This window comes from Alternaria novae-zelandiae (assembly GCF_023758075.1).
Source record: "Alternaria novae-zelandiae strain BMP 2774 chromosome Unknown scaffold_3, whole genome shotgun sequence".
Classification (NCBI taxonomy): domain Eukaryota; kingdom Fungi; phylum Ascomycota; class Dothideomycetes; order Pleosporales; family Pleosporaceae; genus Alternaria; species Alternaria novae-zelandiae.
In genome coordinates this window covers 87,796-105,250 of record NW_026056963.1, presented here as the reverse complement: position 1 = coordinate 105,250, position 17,455 = coordinate 87,796, and the positions used below count along the sequence as shown (strand labels likewise).

Below are 17,455 nucleotides of genomic sequence, written 5' to 3'. Positions count from 1 at the left end.
CTCCAGCAACAATCCATGGATCGCTTGGCCGCCAATCGCCCCTGTGCAAACTCACAGCAGCAGACACTTGGGTGCGGACGAATGACCATCATGCCTATCGATTGTCTATCACCCATTCAAAGCTATACGTATGACTTCCATGCCCACTCCACAGACCAGCACCCTCGCATCGCCACCACCATTGCCTTCATCAAGCACCGCCATACTCGACGCATCTGCAACATTGGTCTTGATTCTATTTATTCTCTGGACCGTCAGAGCGCCTTCATGATGTGCTGCAGTTTCAGCTCCAGCTTCGGAGTTTGCCTTTCGCAGTACAATCCGCCACAATCTGATCCACTCGTCATTTCCTGATGTGACGAGGAAAATGTGTGATTTATGTCTGAAGAGAGCGCACGACGTTACTGCAGAGCCATGTGCGCGACTGACGAGGATGGGTGGCGGAACATGGGTTGTCGTAGGCGAAGTCGACGACGGCAAAGACGTAGACTGTGCGAGTACACACGCCAGACTGCCATCGTCACCACCGGATACGATGAGCCAGGTATCCGCACTAATGGCTCGGGATGTCATGGCTTTTGATGAGCTTTGATGTATCCTTGCCGGATGCTGCCATGTCAAATGATCATTTGACCCAGTGGATCTTCCACGCGATCCTTCGGTTTCTGCCATTAGCGGCCATACTACAATATGGCCATCGGTACCAGCTGTCAAGACCTTTTCTCTAGAGAGGAACATGCACTGTGTCAAACAGGATGTAAAGTAGAGACCCTTTCCAAGAGGCTGCCATGTGACAGTAGCGGCAGGATCATAACGATAGATCTTGTCAAATCAGCGCCATGCTACATTGAGAATACGGAGATCAGCTCACCTTGATGCTGGAATCTGAGAACACCATCGTGATAGTATGTGCGGATCCCGATGTGGTCACATCGAAAGACATGAGTCTCAAATCTGCGTGCTCACTTTCTGGCGTGTACACATGTTCGCACACGACTCCAATGTCAAGAGCGGAGGCGGGTAAGTCCCGGATCCGCCATACATAGACTGTGAAAGAAGTCAGCAGCAGCTTTGCAGCGTTGTACCCAAACCTTACATTCTTCACAGCCACCGCTGCTGAAAAGATAGTCACCGTCTTGCGACCATTGTAGGTGCTGAATCCCCGTGGTGTGCTTGCGAATAGTCCTTTGGCATATCAGATCATGATCAACATGGCGGAAAATCTTGATATCGGTATCCTCAGCGCCTGTGGCGATGAGCGGGTGAGATCTACCGTTCATCTCCAATGCAACTGCGACCGCCTTGATCTCACGTCCATGACCCCCTCGTCGAACGACAGTATGATTCGGTCTGTTTTGACTGCATATATGCATACTAGAGGCTCGAGTCCATACTAGGATACCTCCTAGCGACGAATGTGACCGGAAGGCCCAACTTCTATGCGCTCCTCCGGTTTCGATGCTCATGACTTGCTCTTCGCTAGTGACATCGTAGAGATACCATTTCTTGCTTGAGAAGCCGTGTATGAGGAGATGGTCGTCCTGGAAGTATAAACCTTCAATGTTTGGTCCGAATGGTACCGCAAGATCATGCACCAGCTCGACAACGTTTGCAGATGCATCGAACTGGTGTACGCTGAGACGCCCATCTCTTCCTACGGAGAACAGATGGCCGTGTACGGAGCCTAAGGAGCCTCCAGATGAGGGACACCATGTAAGAGAAGTGACTGCTTCCGCACCGTGTGCTTTCTCAATGATCCGTAGCAAGATAGCAACATCCGTAACCCCCTCACCTTTACGGATTTCATACAGTGCGATCGAACCCTGACGGAACCCAATGATGAGAATGTCTCTCCCGGTTATTCTTGCATAAGTCATACTCGTGATGACCGAACCGGTCGAAGATTCTGCAATGGGTATCTGCACAACTCTCAGAACGTTCGTGTTGCTATCAGGGTCCACGTATAGCAATTGCGCTTCACCTTGACCAACAAGGGTCACAAGTAATGCCGCCGTATTTGGACCATCCGTGTTTGATACCTCCACAGCGAAGATGTCTCCGACTTTGCTACCAATGGCATGCAGATTTGCCAGGGTATTAGACTCCTTACTGTACACGTAGATGTTGCCGCTACTACCAGCGATGTAAGCGAAACCAGGACGGCAGCCACTCGTGCAGACAGAATAACCAGAAAGATCTTTCAGTTCATCGAGTAACTTTGAGTCTGAAAGGAGGCTTGATTGACATGGGGCTGTCCTGGACGAAATGGCGCCGATAAGTACGTTTCCAGAGTTAGTAGTAAGCAGAAATGAGGTTTCATCGACAAAGCAATAGCTCCTGAAGAACTCTGCTTTCCTTGGAAACTTTGGACCGTCCACAAATTCAGGCCTGTTTGGATCAGGCTCGGCCACTCGCGCCCATGATAATATGTCGTGTACAGTATACTCAGCGATCGCACCACGTAAGTTCTTCTCTGCCTGCAGGATGCGCAATAACGGGGAAGCGGTGACTTTACTATCAGCGCCACCTGCAATAACCTGCTGTATTCCTGTTGAGTCATTGGAAACAACACTCGACCACAAGTTCTTCCCGCTATGATGCGCGGTGCAGTCAAGTTCTAGCAACCTGTAAGGAAAGCTCGTGCTACTTCCGGGGTTTGGCGTAAGTTCCCACGTCCTTGCAGTTGCATCTTCACCGGCAGACTGGAGCAACAGTGATCCATTGCATGGCGATGCTTCGAGAAAGCGGACCGTCCAAACGCGTGAAAGATGACCCCACCCGATGGCGAGACAGCTCGAGCTATTAAACTCATTTGAGTCGAAAGCTTCGTTGGTAAAGCCGGTATGACGAGTTCTCAGAATCTCCAAGTCATTGCTATGAGCTTCCGAGGTAGTGGCACTAGTGTTCACATCCGATACGTCCCATATTCGGATTGTGCGGTCATCGCTGCAGCTTGCTACCACCCGCCTCAGTCTTTGACAACATTCGGTGGGTAGCTCTTCCGAAATCTGGACCCCGAAAATTGAGCCCTCGTGACCCAAAAAGACGCGATGAATACGGGAGGCGGATCCACCGCCGCCATTGTCGGACCATGACCAGTATATAATTTCACCGAACGCTGTACCAGCAGCAACGAGGACCTGGTTTAGATTCTCCCAGAACAGGTGAGCGGAGTAGAGGATAGATCGAGAACTTGAAGTAAGCTCAGATACAGCTACATCAATGTAACTGAAATCAAAATGTCAGCAAGAAAATGATACTCCAACGGATCAATGTGTGGTATGCGCACTTGGTCATGTGGAAGTCGTCCGACGTCCTTTGTTCCATCTCAACGTGCAGCAGTGCGTTATGAGCAGTGACAGCAATGCAGGATCCTTTGTGGTACTGAGCATCGTCATCCAGGCCTTTGGGACGAGGAGCGAGATCAAGAATCCAATCTGAAGCTTTCGCGACGTTGGAGAAACATAGGCTCAGGCCTTGTTGGCCAACTTGATCTGCAAAGTCAATCTCGAGGGCGCGGACCAGTCTTCCACCCCAGATGACCAGTTTGATAACGTGCGCATGCTCTTCCGAAAAGACGCGTATTCCATGGATTGCTTGAGCTTTGAAGACGCGCTCCGAAGAGATGTACCGCGAGTCGCTGGCATGGTGGAAGCGTAAAAAGGGGCCTTCTGCAGCGATCAGCAGAGCGCCGCAAGAGGCCAGTGCTGTCACTGGTACGCGAATGCATTCATGCTGCGGTGATTAGCTGCTGTCTGGCTCGGTGCGATGCAGACTCACGTGTAGAGTTGGCAACATTGGCTCGCCAGAATCATATGTGAGGTTGGTGTTCATGATGGGAAAATTGGGGTTGAGTCAGCCCCGCGAAGTGTGGCGGGCGTGGCGGGGCAATGACGGAGTGCGTTTCCGCGATTTTTTGTCGACCTTCACCGCGCTGATTGCTGCTACAAGCACCCACATCACTCTCTACACTCTCACTTCAAACTACCCATAGATAGTATTTCCCTAGCAAAATCGCCAACATGTCTCTCGCAGGCCCACTAGGCACGAGCATCAATCCAGAGGAGACTGAGAACTTTGAGGATGCAGGTACCCCAAAGCCAGCGCGTCGACAGTCATCGCTAACAGCGTCTACAGATCGAGAAGCAGTTCGCGGTCAAAGGTACAGATCACGAGACCTGCCGGTCGCGACCATGCTGACAGTATCACACAGTTGTGCAGCACATGGAAACATACTGGAAGATCCTCGAGAAAGTACCCGGCTCCAAGCTGCGACTCACCAAGATCGACGACGAAATCTACGAACACCTCAAGACGGAATTCCCCGAGTTCGACGCATCAGCCACACTAAACGAGGATGAGATGAAGAGCAAGGAGGGGAAGGAGCGATGGCGCAAGTTCATCAGTGAGTACGAGAAGAAGGTCGAGGACTACAACTTCGGCACAATGCTGCGCGCAAGTCCCAAAATGGAATACAGCCAGGAAGGCACAATATTCGCTGTTCGAATGCAGTTCTACGCTATTGAAATCGCACGGTAAGCTACGCCCTGGATATAGCGGCGCGCCCAATGCTGACATGCGCAGTAACCGAGAAGGCCTGAATGACTGGATATACGAGAAGGCGCAGGGCAAGTAGTTCGCCGCAGGATGATCCTGGAAATTCTAAATTCCAAGTTATTGTTCGCAAGGGACGCCAATACGCGGCTGCATTGCCGACATCCGGCCCGTCACTTGTTCGTCGCTTACGAGCTCACGTTCTTTGTCGGCCGCCCAGCTATGACCGTCTATGAATATCTGTCATGCAAGCCACTGGATCATCGGTGGAGTACCATATTGGCTTGGTAATTGACGTATTGGTGAACATGTAATCTTCGTCAGTTGCCGGCCTATACTGTGCATGTCAACTACAAGACCAACAAAGCGCTGAATCGGGAGTGTCGCTCTCAGCTCACCATCCGCTGATGATCTGCGCGGAGGAAGCCACTGTTTCATCTCGTTTTAAAGTGATCGCATGAGTGGATGCAATTTTTGGGCTTTTCGTGAAGGCGGCGATTGGTGGCTGGAGAACAACGTCAAGGAAAGACAAAGTAAGCGACGAAAGCAAGTGCGCGGAAACCATCTTTCCAAGGCTACGACCACATGGCCGCCACAAACTAGTCCATATGTGGTAATTCCCTATTCTCTGTTCTCACTTCATCTCTTTGGGTCGCTCTTACCTTTTGTCGATTCCACCACCTTACACTCTCTTTTCGCAGTCGCTGCCGGCGAGTGGTCAAGATGGTGACGATGATTAATCCAAACGCGACCGCTCGTTCCGAAAAGCCGCCGTCTCTGAATGATGAGGATCAGGATTATATAACGAACGTGGGATGGAGGACGTTGTTCACTTTCGCCACAAAACAGCATATGCCCGCACTGCTTGGCGGTATTGCGATGGCGTCCGTCGCTGCGCTGTCCATGCCCGCTTTCGCAATCCTCTACGGTCTCGTATCTGGTCAATACACAAGCTATGGCGAAGGATCGAGAAGCAGCAGCCAACTCATGAGCAACATGGCCAGGTTCTGCGTAATTCTTACCGCTCTCGCAACACTCAACTGGATTGCCGATAGTTTCTACTATCTCTTCTTTCTCATGTTCGGAGAGCTCCAGGCGAGGAGTGCCCGCAACAGAATCTTCGATGCTCTTATCAAAAAGGATATGGCTTGGATCGATACGCGGGAGGATGGAATCGCCGCATTTCTGCCGATAGTACAGATGTAGGTGCCACTCTAATATCGGAATCGCCGTAGAAATACGTTCGCTAAAGAAGATCCTTGGGGGTCGCTTTTTACTATTCGTGGAATCTAACATTGGTCGTATTGTGTACAATACCAGTTCTATACTTGGTTCAATCCTCAGTGGCAAAGCGGTTGTCACTACGAGCACACGAGCATGCCGAGAACTTGAAGTCGGCACTGAAATATACTACGACTGCAATGACAAGTATTGAGACGGTTAAATGCTTCACCGGGGAAAGATACGAACTCCACGTCTTTACCAGTATCGTCACGATTGCGCGAGCTTATACAGAAGCGTGGGCAATTTCCGCTCTATGCAGATCGGCATTATGCAATTTTTTACGATCAGCGATTTTGTTCAAAGATTCTGGTATGGTAGTCACCTCGTCGAAACCGGGGAAAGTGACCCAAAACAGGTCCTCATGACGTTCTGGGCAGCACTTATGGCAATGTCTGGGATGACCCAGATAATGCCTCAGCTGATTGTATTGCAGCAAGGAAAGATGGCCGGTGCAAAATTAAGTGTGCTTATGAAGTTGATTTCAACTAGCGATCAGCAATTCGAATCGCAAGGCAAACTGCGGCCTGAGAGATGTACGGGCCAGCTCGAGTTTCGAAAGGTAATGCTTCTCACGCCGCGTCGATGCTCCTTACTAGCTATTTACCAGGTCACATTCTCATATCCTTCACGCGCAGACGAGACTGTCATTCGAGATGCTTCGCTTCTAATCCGGGCTGGAGAGACGACCTTTGTCGTCGGCAAAAGGGGTTCCGGAAAGAGCACACTAGCACAACTTCTCGTCCGCTTCTATCGGCCTTCTTCAGGACAGATATTCCTGGATGACGTTCCACTCGAAGATTTGGACGTCAAATGGTTACGACAGAAAGTCATGCTTGTTGAGCAGCACAGCGTGCTGTTCAATGATACTATCCGCCACAATCTCGCTCTTGGTCAGCTAGGTGATGCAGTGGATATGCAAGATATCCGCAATGCAGTCAAGTTTGCTATGCTAGAACCTGTTATGGAGAGCTTTCCCAATGGACTGGATACTGAACTCGGCATGAAGGGTGGCTCATTGAGTGGAGGGCAGAGACAAAGAATGGCTCTAGCTCAAGCTAGGATTGGGATCTCGCCGGTGCTGATCCTGGACGAATCAACCAGTTCTCTTGATTACGTTACACGAGCCGAGATGCTTGACGCTATACGAAGCTGGCGGAAAGGGAAGACAACGATTATCATTACCCATGACATCTTGCAGATCCGACCCAACGACTTCCTGTACTTGCTGGACAACGCCCGGGTAGTACAACAGGGGTGTCGAAAAGAGCTCGAGTCACAAAATGGATCTTTCAGTCTTGTCTTGATACGCACACCGAGGCTGACACAGACGATGAGTCTGATGATCATGAGGACGACTCCTATTGGGGGCCTGAAGCTGGTGACGGCAATGTGGAACACGAGGAGTCACGGACAGCCCGGATCATTTCTATGACACGTCCGCTATCTGCTGTTCACTTTGGACAGTCAGTGCTGGAGTCCTATTCTGAGAATACCTGCGCGTCTTGGGGCTGTACTATACCGGTCGATGTAGGCCCAGGCCCAAGGCTATCCATCCATGAACAGACGGCTGATAGAGGCGGTAAGATGGAGCCCATTGAGACGAATCAAGCATCTCCAGATTCTGTGGCATCGAAACATCTCCCGTCTATGCCGTCTCCTGTCAAGAAAAGGATCTTATGGAAAAACCATGGCTCGAGACCTATTTCAAGGTCGAATCTCCACAGACGCTCTCTGTCGTTTTCAAAAGAACATAGCTCACGTTCAGACCCTAAACTATCTACGCGACCAGTCTCGCCGATCGGTCCGTACTCGCGACCCTTTGCGACCAATGAGTCTGTCCCAGTTCTTTCGGACGCACCGAAGAAATCTTCGAGAAACGATAAGCTTCTTCAGAGAATCGAACGCTTCCGCAACAAGAACCCTAGTGAAGACAAGGATTTCCCGGCCGCTTCTCTTCCGATGAAAGAGATAGTCATGTCTGTATGGCCCGCTATAGTCTGGGGTCCGCGTCTCCTCATTCTAGCGGCATCCTTCAGCGCAACGATTCATGCTGCATGCAAACCAGTATTTGCATGGGTTTTCGCCCAGCTTTTGACTACTTTTTACGTGCCTGGCGCTAGGAAGGAAATGTCCCAAAAATACGCCCTCGTCATTCTTGGTATTGCCGCTCTCGATGGTTTATCGTGCTACTTCATTTTCTTGCTCTCAGATACAGTAGCGCAGACGTGGACTCTTTCGCTGAAGAAGGAAGCCATGCGGCGCATCCTGATGCAACCACGGAAGTTCTTCGACAAGGAAGAAAACAGCGTGTCGCGGCTTGCCGAGATGTTGGATCACTCTGCTGAAGAGGCCCGAAATCGTCCAGGCCGGTTTGCTTGTGTCTTTCTCACTATGAATCTTATGGTTTGTATTTCTATCTTTTGGAGCATGGTCATAGCATGGCAGTTGGCCCTAGCTGCTCTCGCAACCGGTCCTGTTCTCTTCGTAATCACGAAGTGCTACAACGTTATCAGCAGCCGCTGGGAAAGATTGGAAAATGAGGCCGCTGACAAGGTTGGTCAAGTGCTCCAGGACGCGTTCGTCAGTATCAAGACCGTTCGATGCCTAGTTTTGGAAGATTACTTCAAGGAAATGTATACCAACGCAACTGCCGAAGCCGTAAATGTCGGCATCAAGCGCGCAATATACTGTGCATCCATTGACGGACTTTCATTCACTGGAGCCATCTTCGTAACTATCCTGCTATACTGGTATGGAGGTTATCTCATGTCGAAAGATGAGTACACTGCCGATGAAGTGTTGGAATGCTTCTTGGTTCTCATGCTTAGTGTCAATCAAGTTAGCTATATGGCGAACTACGTCACTCAGGTCAACATGGCAAGGGATGCTGGGTCACGATTACTACGTCTCGCACGACTACCAAAGGACTCACACGAGCTCACCGGCGAAATTCAGATACAGTTTGCAGATGACATCTCGCAAACAAGGTCACCTTCATTTACCCAGCCCGGCCTAAGATTTGAGTACTGCATGAAGTGTCGTTCCAAATTCGACAAGGAAGCTGCACCGCTATGGTCGGATCCTCGGGGGCAGGCAAATCTACAATTGCCTCTCTCCTCCTCAAGCTTTACCAAATAGGAAACAACCCACTCACATCCTCCAACCCGTCAGGCGATATGACCGTCTCGAATTACGAGATCAAGACCTTGCATACTACCATCCTCCGTTCCCGGATGGCCATAGTATCACGAACGCCCGTCCTCTTCCCCGGCACTATCGCAGAAAACATCGCCTACGGCCTATCCCGTTTCCTTCCCGAAACAAGCATCAAAAGCATCCGCGCAGCCGCCTCCGCAGCTGACATAGCTGAGTTCATCGACAGCCTGCCCCAAGGCTACAACACGCCTATCGGCGAAGGCGGCACATGTCTATCCGGAGGCCAAGCTCAACGCGTCTCGATCGCACGCGCCCCCGTTAGAAACCCCGATGTGCGTATCCTCGACGAAGCAACGAGCGCGCTAGACGTAACTTCCGCTCAGATCATCCGCGAGACCATCCTCAGTCTCGTTCACGGTATCGAAGACACTGGATCCACCATATTCCCCACCCATATCACCCTGGAGCCGTTCAGGTTGGTTTTGGGATGAGATAGAGGGGAATTGGGATTACAAAGTTGGATATCCCCTGAAGCAGCGGATGACTCTGGGTAGTGGTAGTAATAAGGGCAACAGACCGAAGAAACGGATGACGGTCATCATCATTACGCATGTGCGGGAGATGATGGCTATTGCTGAGCACATTGTTGTGTTGGATCAAGGAAGCGTGGTTGAACAGGGTAGCTTCAACGAACTGAAGAGGAAAAGGCAAAGTGCTTTTGGAAGGTTGCTAAGGGGTACGAGGGAGTAAATTGATTGAAGTAGGGGTTTGAATGGCGAAAATAGCCATTTGTCTTGTTTTTGAGAGAGTTTTGTGTCTATCTCTTCTTTGTATAATTTCAAATACATGCTGCTCTCTCGATACTGATGTGTTCATGTTCCTTTGTGCAAGCACGAAACTGAACCGTTACATAAATACTAATTATGCTGCTACTTGACAGACTGTAATACATCAGGTTTAGAGCAGGCAGCAAACTGGATAATAACGTAGCCGCCCGTGGCACCTAGGTATGCACGTTCTCTTGCGCATTAATATGGTACTGCAGGAGAGAACGAGGCGTGTGGCCCTTTCTTTCGTGTCTATATAGTTAATCTGACGATACTTCACGAAGAGACATCAAGCCTATCATGCGAGTGGAAACCTCCAAGAACAAAACATTTATTCCTAGTTGATCATAGCTATGGCGTTTCTTCCCTTATCCCGCACGCGCTTCCTACGGCAGACTATCGTTCAGTCTCACAGACAGGCGTACAAGAAGGCGGTAAAGCATATATTAGAACCTCGTTCGAAGTGGATGGTAACATTCTTAGCCGTAAATGGGCGGCAGAAGTACCATGACCATGTAGCGAACGAGGCAATTGTGCAATTTTATTGTAAAGCAAGAATGAGCGCAAAACCACACAAGGAGAGAGTGCTCGTAGAGAACAAACCCAATAAGAAGGTATGCCCTTGAAAAGTGTAGTCGACCCGGTCAAGTCGTTAGATGTAGCGACAGCTCTGGGTTGACTGTGAGTGGAAGGATGTGGGACATGATGCTCCGTTGGACCAGTTGCTAAGACCTGCGCTCATTTTCTGCTCAGCGTTGACATGATGTGATGTAGACTAAGGGGCCGCGAGGTCACCGTACTGTCCAGTACCTGTCCTATCCTGCTCGAAGCCCCTTGTGTACTGATGGCTCGTGTCTTGATCGTGTTCAACGTTCCGTTCGATGGCGGCGTTGTGAATTTCGACTACTGCGTTGCTACTGACGCTCATCTTTCGGTTTGCTAGTTGGGCTCCCATAGCTTTCGCCGTCCACCGCCGCGAACGGGGCCCACTTTGGGGGCAGGGCGAGAGAAAGAGTCTGGATCGAGAGGCGCATTCGGATCATGTCGAGGAGCTGGTGGAGCTCGGAAGACTGGGCCTGGAGGAACGTATGCGCCGCGCGATGCAAAGTTACCACGACCCCGGAAGGCTGGTCCACCGCGACCGCGGGGCGCCGCATGAGCTCCACGTCCACCGCGAAGGGACTGTTGCTGGTTTGTGCGAGCAAAATCGTTGGGGTCGAAGACGTGTTGGTTGCCGGTAGTGGCGGCAGGGCCTCGAGGGGCGCGCTTGAAAAGTACCTCGTCCTCGTCATCGGAGATGTCTTCGGGCTTAGTCTCGTTTACGTTCGTGTGGATGGGGCTGGACTTGGGTCGCTCTGCGGCTTTGGGTGCGATTGGAGAGGCGCTCTTAGCAGCGGTCGCTTCGACCTCTAGCTTGTGGATGGTCAGATGGTTCTTGTATTCGCGGTCTTCACGAGCAACAGCATCTCGGAGCTGCTCAAGGCGTTTAGCACGGATGCCGAACTTCTGAGCGATGGCCTGCTTGGCAGAATCATTGGTGAGGAGGATGAAGGACTCCAGGGCCGCATCTGGATTGCCCTCCTTGTTGATGCGCCACATGATGTGATTGAAGAGGGGCTGGAGATAGACAGGCACGGAGCCTTTGGTCGTCTTGTCAGCGCGAGCCATGTCGGTACTGCTGCGTGCGGTACGGTCGGGGGACGCTCTGAGTAGCGTGGCTGCCTTGTCTGTGTGTGGGGTGGCGTCGACAGGCCCGGACGCCGTGCTCGAACGCGAACCAGGCGACTCGGGAGTCTTGGACACGTTCTCGAAGCTGTGCGTAGAGCTGATGGATGTGCCATCGGACATGTCGAGGGCGTTGAAGGAGCTTTCGAGATCCTCGTGGTAGTCGTCCTCGTCCGACTCGCTATCCTCCATGGAGAGCAATGTGTCGGGTAGCAGGAAGTGCTCCACCTCTCCCCACGTCGTGTAGGCTTCGTCGACGCCTTCGAGCTGGACACGGCTCGCGGCTTCATTGGACGTGACTTCGTCGAGCCACTTGACGGCTTCGCGGGCGTCGGCGTGGATGCGCTCAGTGCCGTTCTTGAGGCGGTGGAGCTGGGTAAGGGCTTGTTGTGCGTTAGTCAAGGGGACAGGGAAGCTGCGATGCTATGGCCTACTGTGCAGCGGGACATAAAGACGTATAGCGTCCTGGGCGATCCACTTGCGGATGCCATCGCGGGTGCTCTTCTTGACGCCGGCGATCAGAGCGGTATCGTCGACGATGCAGTTGAATACCTTGCGCTTCGGTGGCTCGGGTGCGCGCGTGGCGGCCTCGGGCTTGCCAGGCCGCGAGGGGCAGGTACTGCGACGCATGATTATCGCCGATGTGCCTCGCAGCCGCGGGTAGTGAGGGTGTAGTAGCGATCGGCTATGGCGGTGCGCGGATGGGAGTAGTAGGCAGCTTGGTTGGTGAACCACGGTTCCGGCTGGAGCAGGGCTAAGTGCGGGTTTGTTGTTGGGCGCCAGTACGTGCCATGGGTGTCGACGCAGGATTTCAGGGTGTGCGCATTACATTTGCGCTGGCCAGTCGAAGCGCGGGAGCGAGGTCATCAGTCTTGGGCATGGTGCAGAGGACCATAGTCGTTGGTGTCACTGTCACCGACACGGGCGTGTGAAGTTCGGGCCTGCATCACCGCACCATGATGCCCACGCCAAGTGGGGTGCGCCACGCCACCCACCCAGCCACACCGGAACAACTGCACAGGAATGATATCTTGCATTTCATTCGCCTTGGTAGTCTGGCTCAGTAACTTTCTACCTCCCTGGCACTGCTCATATCTGGCATCCAGCCCTTGGGACGCTCGTTTCCACGCACAGTCAAACCATAGAGACCCTTCTCTACCTTGTCCACGCACTCGCGCATCACGGGCATCTTCTTCGTCTCCAACTCTGCTGCAAACTTGGACCCTCCCGGTGCGTCGAGCATCTCGAGCTGCAGCCGGATCGCCCTCAGGTCATCCAAGACAGTCCGCGGCTTCTGGCTTTCATTCGCAACTGATGCTTCCTCGTCGATGTCCATCTTGTCGCCAGCATCGTCTTGGCCATTGCCTTGCTTCAGCCTTTTGTTCGCCTCTGCTTGCTTGCCAGACGGAAGTTTGCCGTTTGTCGCCATGCTCGTGACAGAGAAGCGCATCAGCTCGCCAGTCATATCGCAGACACCGAGAATGTAGTCTTCTGGCGTAAAGGAGATAGGTCCAGCTTCGCCGCTCATAGCAGCGATACGGGCCTTGGCTTCATTGTACGAGATCAGTGATTGTGTTTCAAGGTAATGCTGGAAGCTAAGCGCTTCCATGAACTCTTGATTGCCGCCCGTGATGTTGTGCGAGTAGCGGTAGGCATTCAGGCCTTGAAGGTCGGCGGCGATGTTCTTGTAGCGATCTTCAATCGTCTCCCAGTATTCCGCATTCTTCTTGGTGACCCATGGTGGTACTGCTTGGCCAACAGCGCGGACCCTTGTCAGGTCAGTGTGTGTTTGGTAAGGCCATCATGAAGACCTACCTCTGGAGAGTGAAGATGCTGCACAGTTGTTAGCAATCGGCCACAAGAACCTCGAACATTGCCTAGTACATCTTCTTGCTCGACGCGGTGATGTCACGCGACGCCTTGATGATTCTCTCTCGTCGATCATGGTGTTCATCCAGCTCTGCGCGGAAGCCTTCAAACATCGACACAAAGGGCGATGGAGATTGCTCTGGCTTCTCGTCCGCCATTGCTGCGTCTCTCGGTCGTTTGAGGCCCATGAATCTGCGTGGATGGTGAGCTTATACTCAACGTCAGGCAAACGCTGGGATTGTCCGCTAGTGCACGTCCTCACGTGGACGCTATCGCGTTTACGGACTAAGGCGCTTTCGGCTGCTCTCACTCCTGGAGAGTCCATCCTGTAGGGTTTCATCAACACACCACCCAGCGAAATCAGTTCCGATCCTCCTATCATCGGGTTCGCTTTTTTCAGCGTCTTGTCTGGTCAACTTGGCTTTTGTAATGCCGGAGACAACATGGCTCTTTTCTTTTTCTTTCGCAGTCCACCACTGGTCTTCACAACGTCAATCGTCCTAAGAGTTGTCTTCCTGTTATATGGACTCTGGCAGGATGCGAATTCACCTATGAAATACACCGACATTGACTATTATGTCTTCACGGATGCTGCGCGCTACATCTCGCGCGGCCAATCCCCTTACGCACGGGACACGTATCGTTATACGCCCCTCCTGGCGTGGCTCATCTACCCTACTGTATGGTCTGGGCAATTCTGGTTTTCTTTCGGAAAGGTCCTGTTCGCCATCGGCGATGTCGCTACAGGTTGGATGATGTTTCGTATTTTGAAACAGTACAAGAAGATGAGCAATGAGCGAGCCCTCAAATTTGCCAGCATTTGGCTGCTGAATCCAATGGTGGCCACTATCAGTACAAGAGGTAGCTCTGAGGGACTGCTTGGAGTATTCGTGACTGCATTGCTTTGGGCGGTGTTGGCAAAGCAAAGAGCACTTACTGGGTTCTTGCTCGGGTTCGCAGTGCACTTCAAAATCTACCCGTTCATCTACGCAGCCTCTATTGTCTGGTTCCTCGATGACACGCAAGTCGCAACAAGGGCAGATATCCGACAGCAACCATCGACTTCCTTGCTTGAGAGAACGCGCAACTTTCTCAATCCCATGAGAATATATTTCGCACTCTACAGTCTCCTTGCGTTTGCGAGCTTGAACCTGCTTATGTACAAGGTTTACGGATGGCCATTCCTCGAGCACAGTTACTTTTACCATCTGACTCGTACGGACCACCGCCACAACTTTTCGCCTTATAATACGCTCCTCTACCTGAAATCGTCCCCAACGCCTACGAACTTGGAGCCGACCACATTATCTTCCGGACTGGAGCGTTTGGCATTCCTTCCGCAACTGCTTCTCAGTGCTTTCTTTATACCACTAGCGCTAGCGAAGAAGGATCTTCCGAACACGATGTTAGCCCAGACGTTTGCCTTCGTTACCTTCAACAAGGTCTGCACAAGCCAGGTAAGCGATACGATGGATTGTCGGTCTTGCATGAATACTAACTCTGTCGAGTACTTCCTCTGGTACATGATGTTTCTCCCATACTACCTTCCAGATTCGACTCTCCTGCATTCAGCGCCCATTGGGATCACAGCACTTCTGCTCTGGCTTGTGGGCCAAGTTGCCTGGCTCCAGCAGGGCTTTCAACTTGAGTTCAACGGTTGTTCGACCTTTGTTCCCGGACTCTGGGCTTCGAGCATACTCTTTTTCCTCGTCAATGCTGGTATTCTTGGTGTCATCATCTACGACACTGAGCATAAGAAACCAGAGAGAAAGGCTGCCCCAGAAAAAAAACCTTCATAGCCCCATTTTTGCACGTCATCTTTACGCAAACACACATCAGCTCAACCCATATTCGGCTCCATCCACTGTGTAGCTTCCCCTCCGGTCGTAGACTTCATGTTTTCCGATGAATTCTCTCTATACCAGTCGTGCTTCTAATCACCTCCCTAGAGGTCGCCGTCCCTCATCTGCTGTTTTCTCTTCGCAATTTTCACACATGCCCATGTCACTGGCAGTCCCCTCTCAATGTAGGGCATGCTAGCCAATCCATACGAACCGCTATGTCGGTGCCAACCCAGCTGATGCTCGTCAAACTAGCTCAGTAGTTCATCCATCGCTTTGTGTGGTTCCATGTCTTTCACTGCTCCGGCTGTCACCGTTCCAATTGCCAAACTGGACTATCCGACGACTCACGTGTTGTGGGGGCATCTTTTGCCACATTTCTTCATTTGCGAGTTTTGGACATGGGTTTGTATGTGGACCTCTTGCGTAAAATGGAGGGTCTCTCGGCAGTCTTGCTCGATGGGCCTGTATCAGACGCAATAGCAGTGTTGTCGGGTTGGATTGAAACATTTTGGCTTGGTGGAGTAGAGTTGGCTAGCACATAACGAACACTGGCAGGGACAGGGTTGGGCGCGAGTTGACGGAGCTTCGGAGACATGCTGGGTTTATCGCTTCCGGAGTAAGCAGCGGTCGTCGGTCTCCTGCGCCTTTTCTAAGTTCTTCGGCACTGGAGAGTAGCAGGGTGAAAATTAGTGCTCTTAATTTAAATGTTAGTGTTCACGTTAGCTTCTATTAGAAGGGAAGATTAACGCGCGAGAGATAACAAAGTTGCAGAGACCGACTCCGACTTAATGCAGCTAAGCCGTGCCTTCTGTGAGTGAAGCCGAGAGCTTGTCAGTCTCTTGCATAATATCTGTATGTCTTTAGGATAATTGAGGTTGGTAGGTAAACTAGTGTCACAAAAGATAGAATAAGAAAGAAGCCATCGTGTCTACGACAGATACTTGTATAGAGCAAACATAATAGTTCTAACTAGAACTAGTATCACACTCTATATAACTTAGAATAGAAGGAAATTAACACATATTAAGCGAAAGACGCATGCGCTAAGAATAGGAATTTTATCTTAACGTTCATGGCTATCTGATACATTGTTTAAAAACTTAGTGTAATGTGTCGTACACTTATTGTTTAGGAGCAGGAAAACTGCTGCCTAGTCACTTTTCTTTGCACACATACAAGTCAGTAGACACATGGTGTAACGAACGTTGCTTAGATTCGATCTGAGCTTTATGTCAGCTCTAGGCTGCAAGTATTCGTCCTCATCCTTATTTACATGCACTGTGCTTATCAAAAGTTAAATTCTGAGAAGGAGCTAAGCGCTGCTTCGCTATCATCCCATGCCCCATATGATTATTCTTCTCCAGCACATCTTCCACTGTAACCTTGCTCTGCATACCCTTCACCACTATGGCCTCATCTTCTTCCTTCTTGATTTTCTCCTCGCCCAAGTCTACGTTCTCACTTTCGACAACGGTGACACTAGCAACAGTACCCTCACACTCATCCATCTCCTTGATCCCATGGAGAACCTTATGCAAAAGACTACCCGGCGCCACTAGTTCCTGGCTGTAAGAGAAGCGTTCTGGATTCGGGACACCGTAGAGAATGAACTGTAGAACGCCTGTGCGCTCAGAATCTACTACAGCAGAAATCGGAAGGGTCCTGTCGCTCATGAGTGAAAAGGTTGTACTAGCTTTTGGTCGAAGCCATGACGGGAGGGAGTATGGCCATGGTTTAAAGGCTACTTCCTCCACACCCTCCTCTTTCTCTCTCTTACTATCCTTCATAGTCTCCTTCATGTCATTTTTTTGAGACGTGGATTCCAATACTGTAGGCATTGTCGTTACCATCCCGCTGCATAGCGGAAAAGAAAGGGGACGCGTTGAGCACGGGTGGAAAGTTGAGTAGGCGACTATGAAGCCGAAACCTTCTTCGGTTTCGGCGTTTGAAGCTTCAACAGCGTCGAGAGTATTTGGACGGAGACTGTCAAATCGCGACATGGGTTGGGCGCTAGGTGTTATGCGTTGACGCATTGTTCGTACAGAGAATATCTTGCGGAACATTGTGGCGTTCTAATTGAATGATTTATGCCTGCTATTTCTAGAGGTTCTCGTACGGGTGGTTTATCGGAGTTGAGCAGAATGACTGATGAAAAGAGGAGTGAGTTGTACCGTTAGAAAGATCAAGCGTCGGCGG

At 51.1% G+C, this 17,455-nt stretch overlaps 6 protein-coding genes across 6 annotated transcripts; 3 read left to right on the top strand and 3 right to left on the bottom strand.

Annotated features, from left to right (window-relative positions):
- Positions 1-3,234: 3,234 nt before the first annotated feature.
- On the bottom strand, positions 3,235-3,834 carry J4E88_002007 (uncharacterized protein; the record flags this gene model as incomplete). The annotated part of the gene is made up of 2 exons (XM_049395674.1): positions 3,235-3,735; positions 3,781-3,834. 2 exons carry the CDS (start codon positions 3,832-3,834, stop codon positions 3,235-3,237), a joined length of 555 nt encoding a protein of 184 aa, XP_049258078.1.
- Positions 3,835-4,022: 188 nt separating this feature from the next.
- On the top strand, positions 4,023-4,636 carry J4E88_002006 (uncharacterized protein; the record flags this gene model as incomplete). Its single annotated transcript, XM_049395673.1, has 4 exons — positions 4,023-4,085; positions 4,138-4,162; positions 4,214-4,535; positions 4,585-4,636. 4 exons carry the CDS (start codon positions 4,023-4,025, stop codon positions 4,634-4,636), a joined length of 462 nt encoding a protein of 153 aa, XP_049258077.1.
- A 770-nt stretch (positions 4,637-5,406) lies between these two features.
- J4E88_002005 (uncharacterized protein) lies at positions 5,407-9,485 on the top strand (the record flags this gene model as incomplete). The annotated part of the gene is made up of 5 exons (XM_049395672.1): positions 5,407-5,748; positions 6,446-7,081; positions 7,132-7,273; positions 7,604-8,798; positions 8,900-9,485. 5 exons carry the CDS (start codon positions 5,407-5,409, stop codon positions 9,483-9,485), a joined length of 2,901 nt encoding a protein of 966 aa, XP_049258076.1.
- Positions 9,486-10,760: 1,275 nt separating this feature from the next.
- Positions 10,761-12,176, bottom strand: J4E88_002004 (uncharacterized protein; the record flags this gene model as incomplete). Its single annotated transcript, XM_049395671.1, has 2 exons — positions 10,761-11,929; positions 11,981-12,176. The coding sequence occupies 2 exons, from the start codon at positions 12,174-12,176 to the stop codon at positions 10,761-10,763; spliced, it is 1,365 nt and encodes a 454-aa protein (XP_049258075.1).
- A 430-nt stretch (positions 12,177-12,606) lies between these two features.
- Positions 12,607-13,603, bottom strand: J4E88_002003 (uncharacterized protein; the record flags this gene model as incomplete). The annotated part of the gene is made up of 3 exons (XM_049395670.1): positions 12,607-13,315; positions 13,362-13,379; positions 13,431-13,603. The coding sequence occupies 3 exons, from the start codon at positions 13,601-13,603 to the stop codon at positions 12,607-12,609; spliced, it is 900 nt and encodes a 299-aa protein (XP_049258074.1).
- Positions 13,604-13,858: 255 nt separating this feature from the next.
- Positions 13,859-15,214, top strand: J4E88_002002 (uncharacterized protein; the record flags this gene model as incomplete). Its single annotated transcript, XM_049395669.1, has 2 exons — positions 13,859-14,872; positions 14,924-15,214. The coding sequence occupies 2 exons, from the start codon at positions 13,859-13,861 to the stop codon at positions 15,212-15,214; spliced, it is 1,305 nt and encodes a 434-aa protein (XP_049258073.1).
- Positions 15,215-17,455: the final 2,241 nt, after the last annotated feature.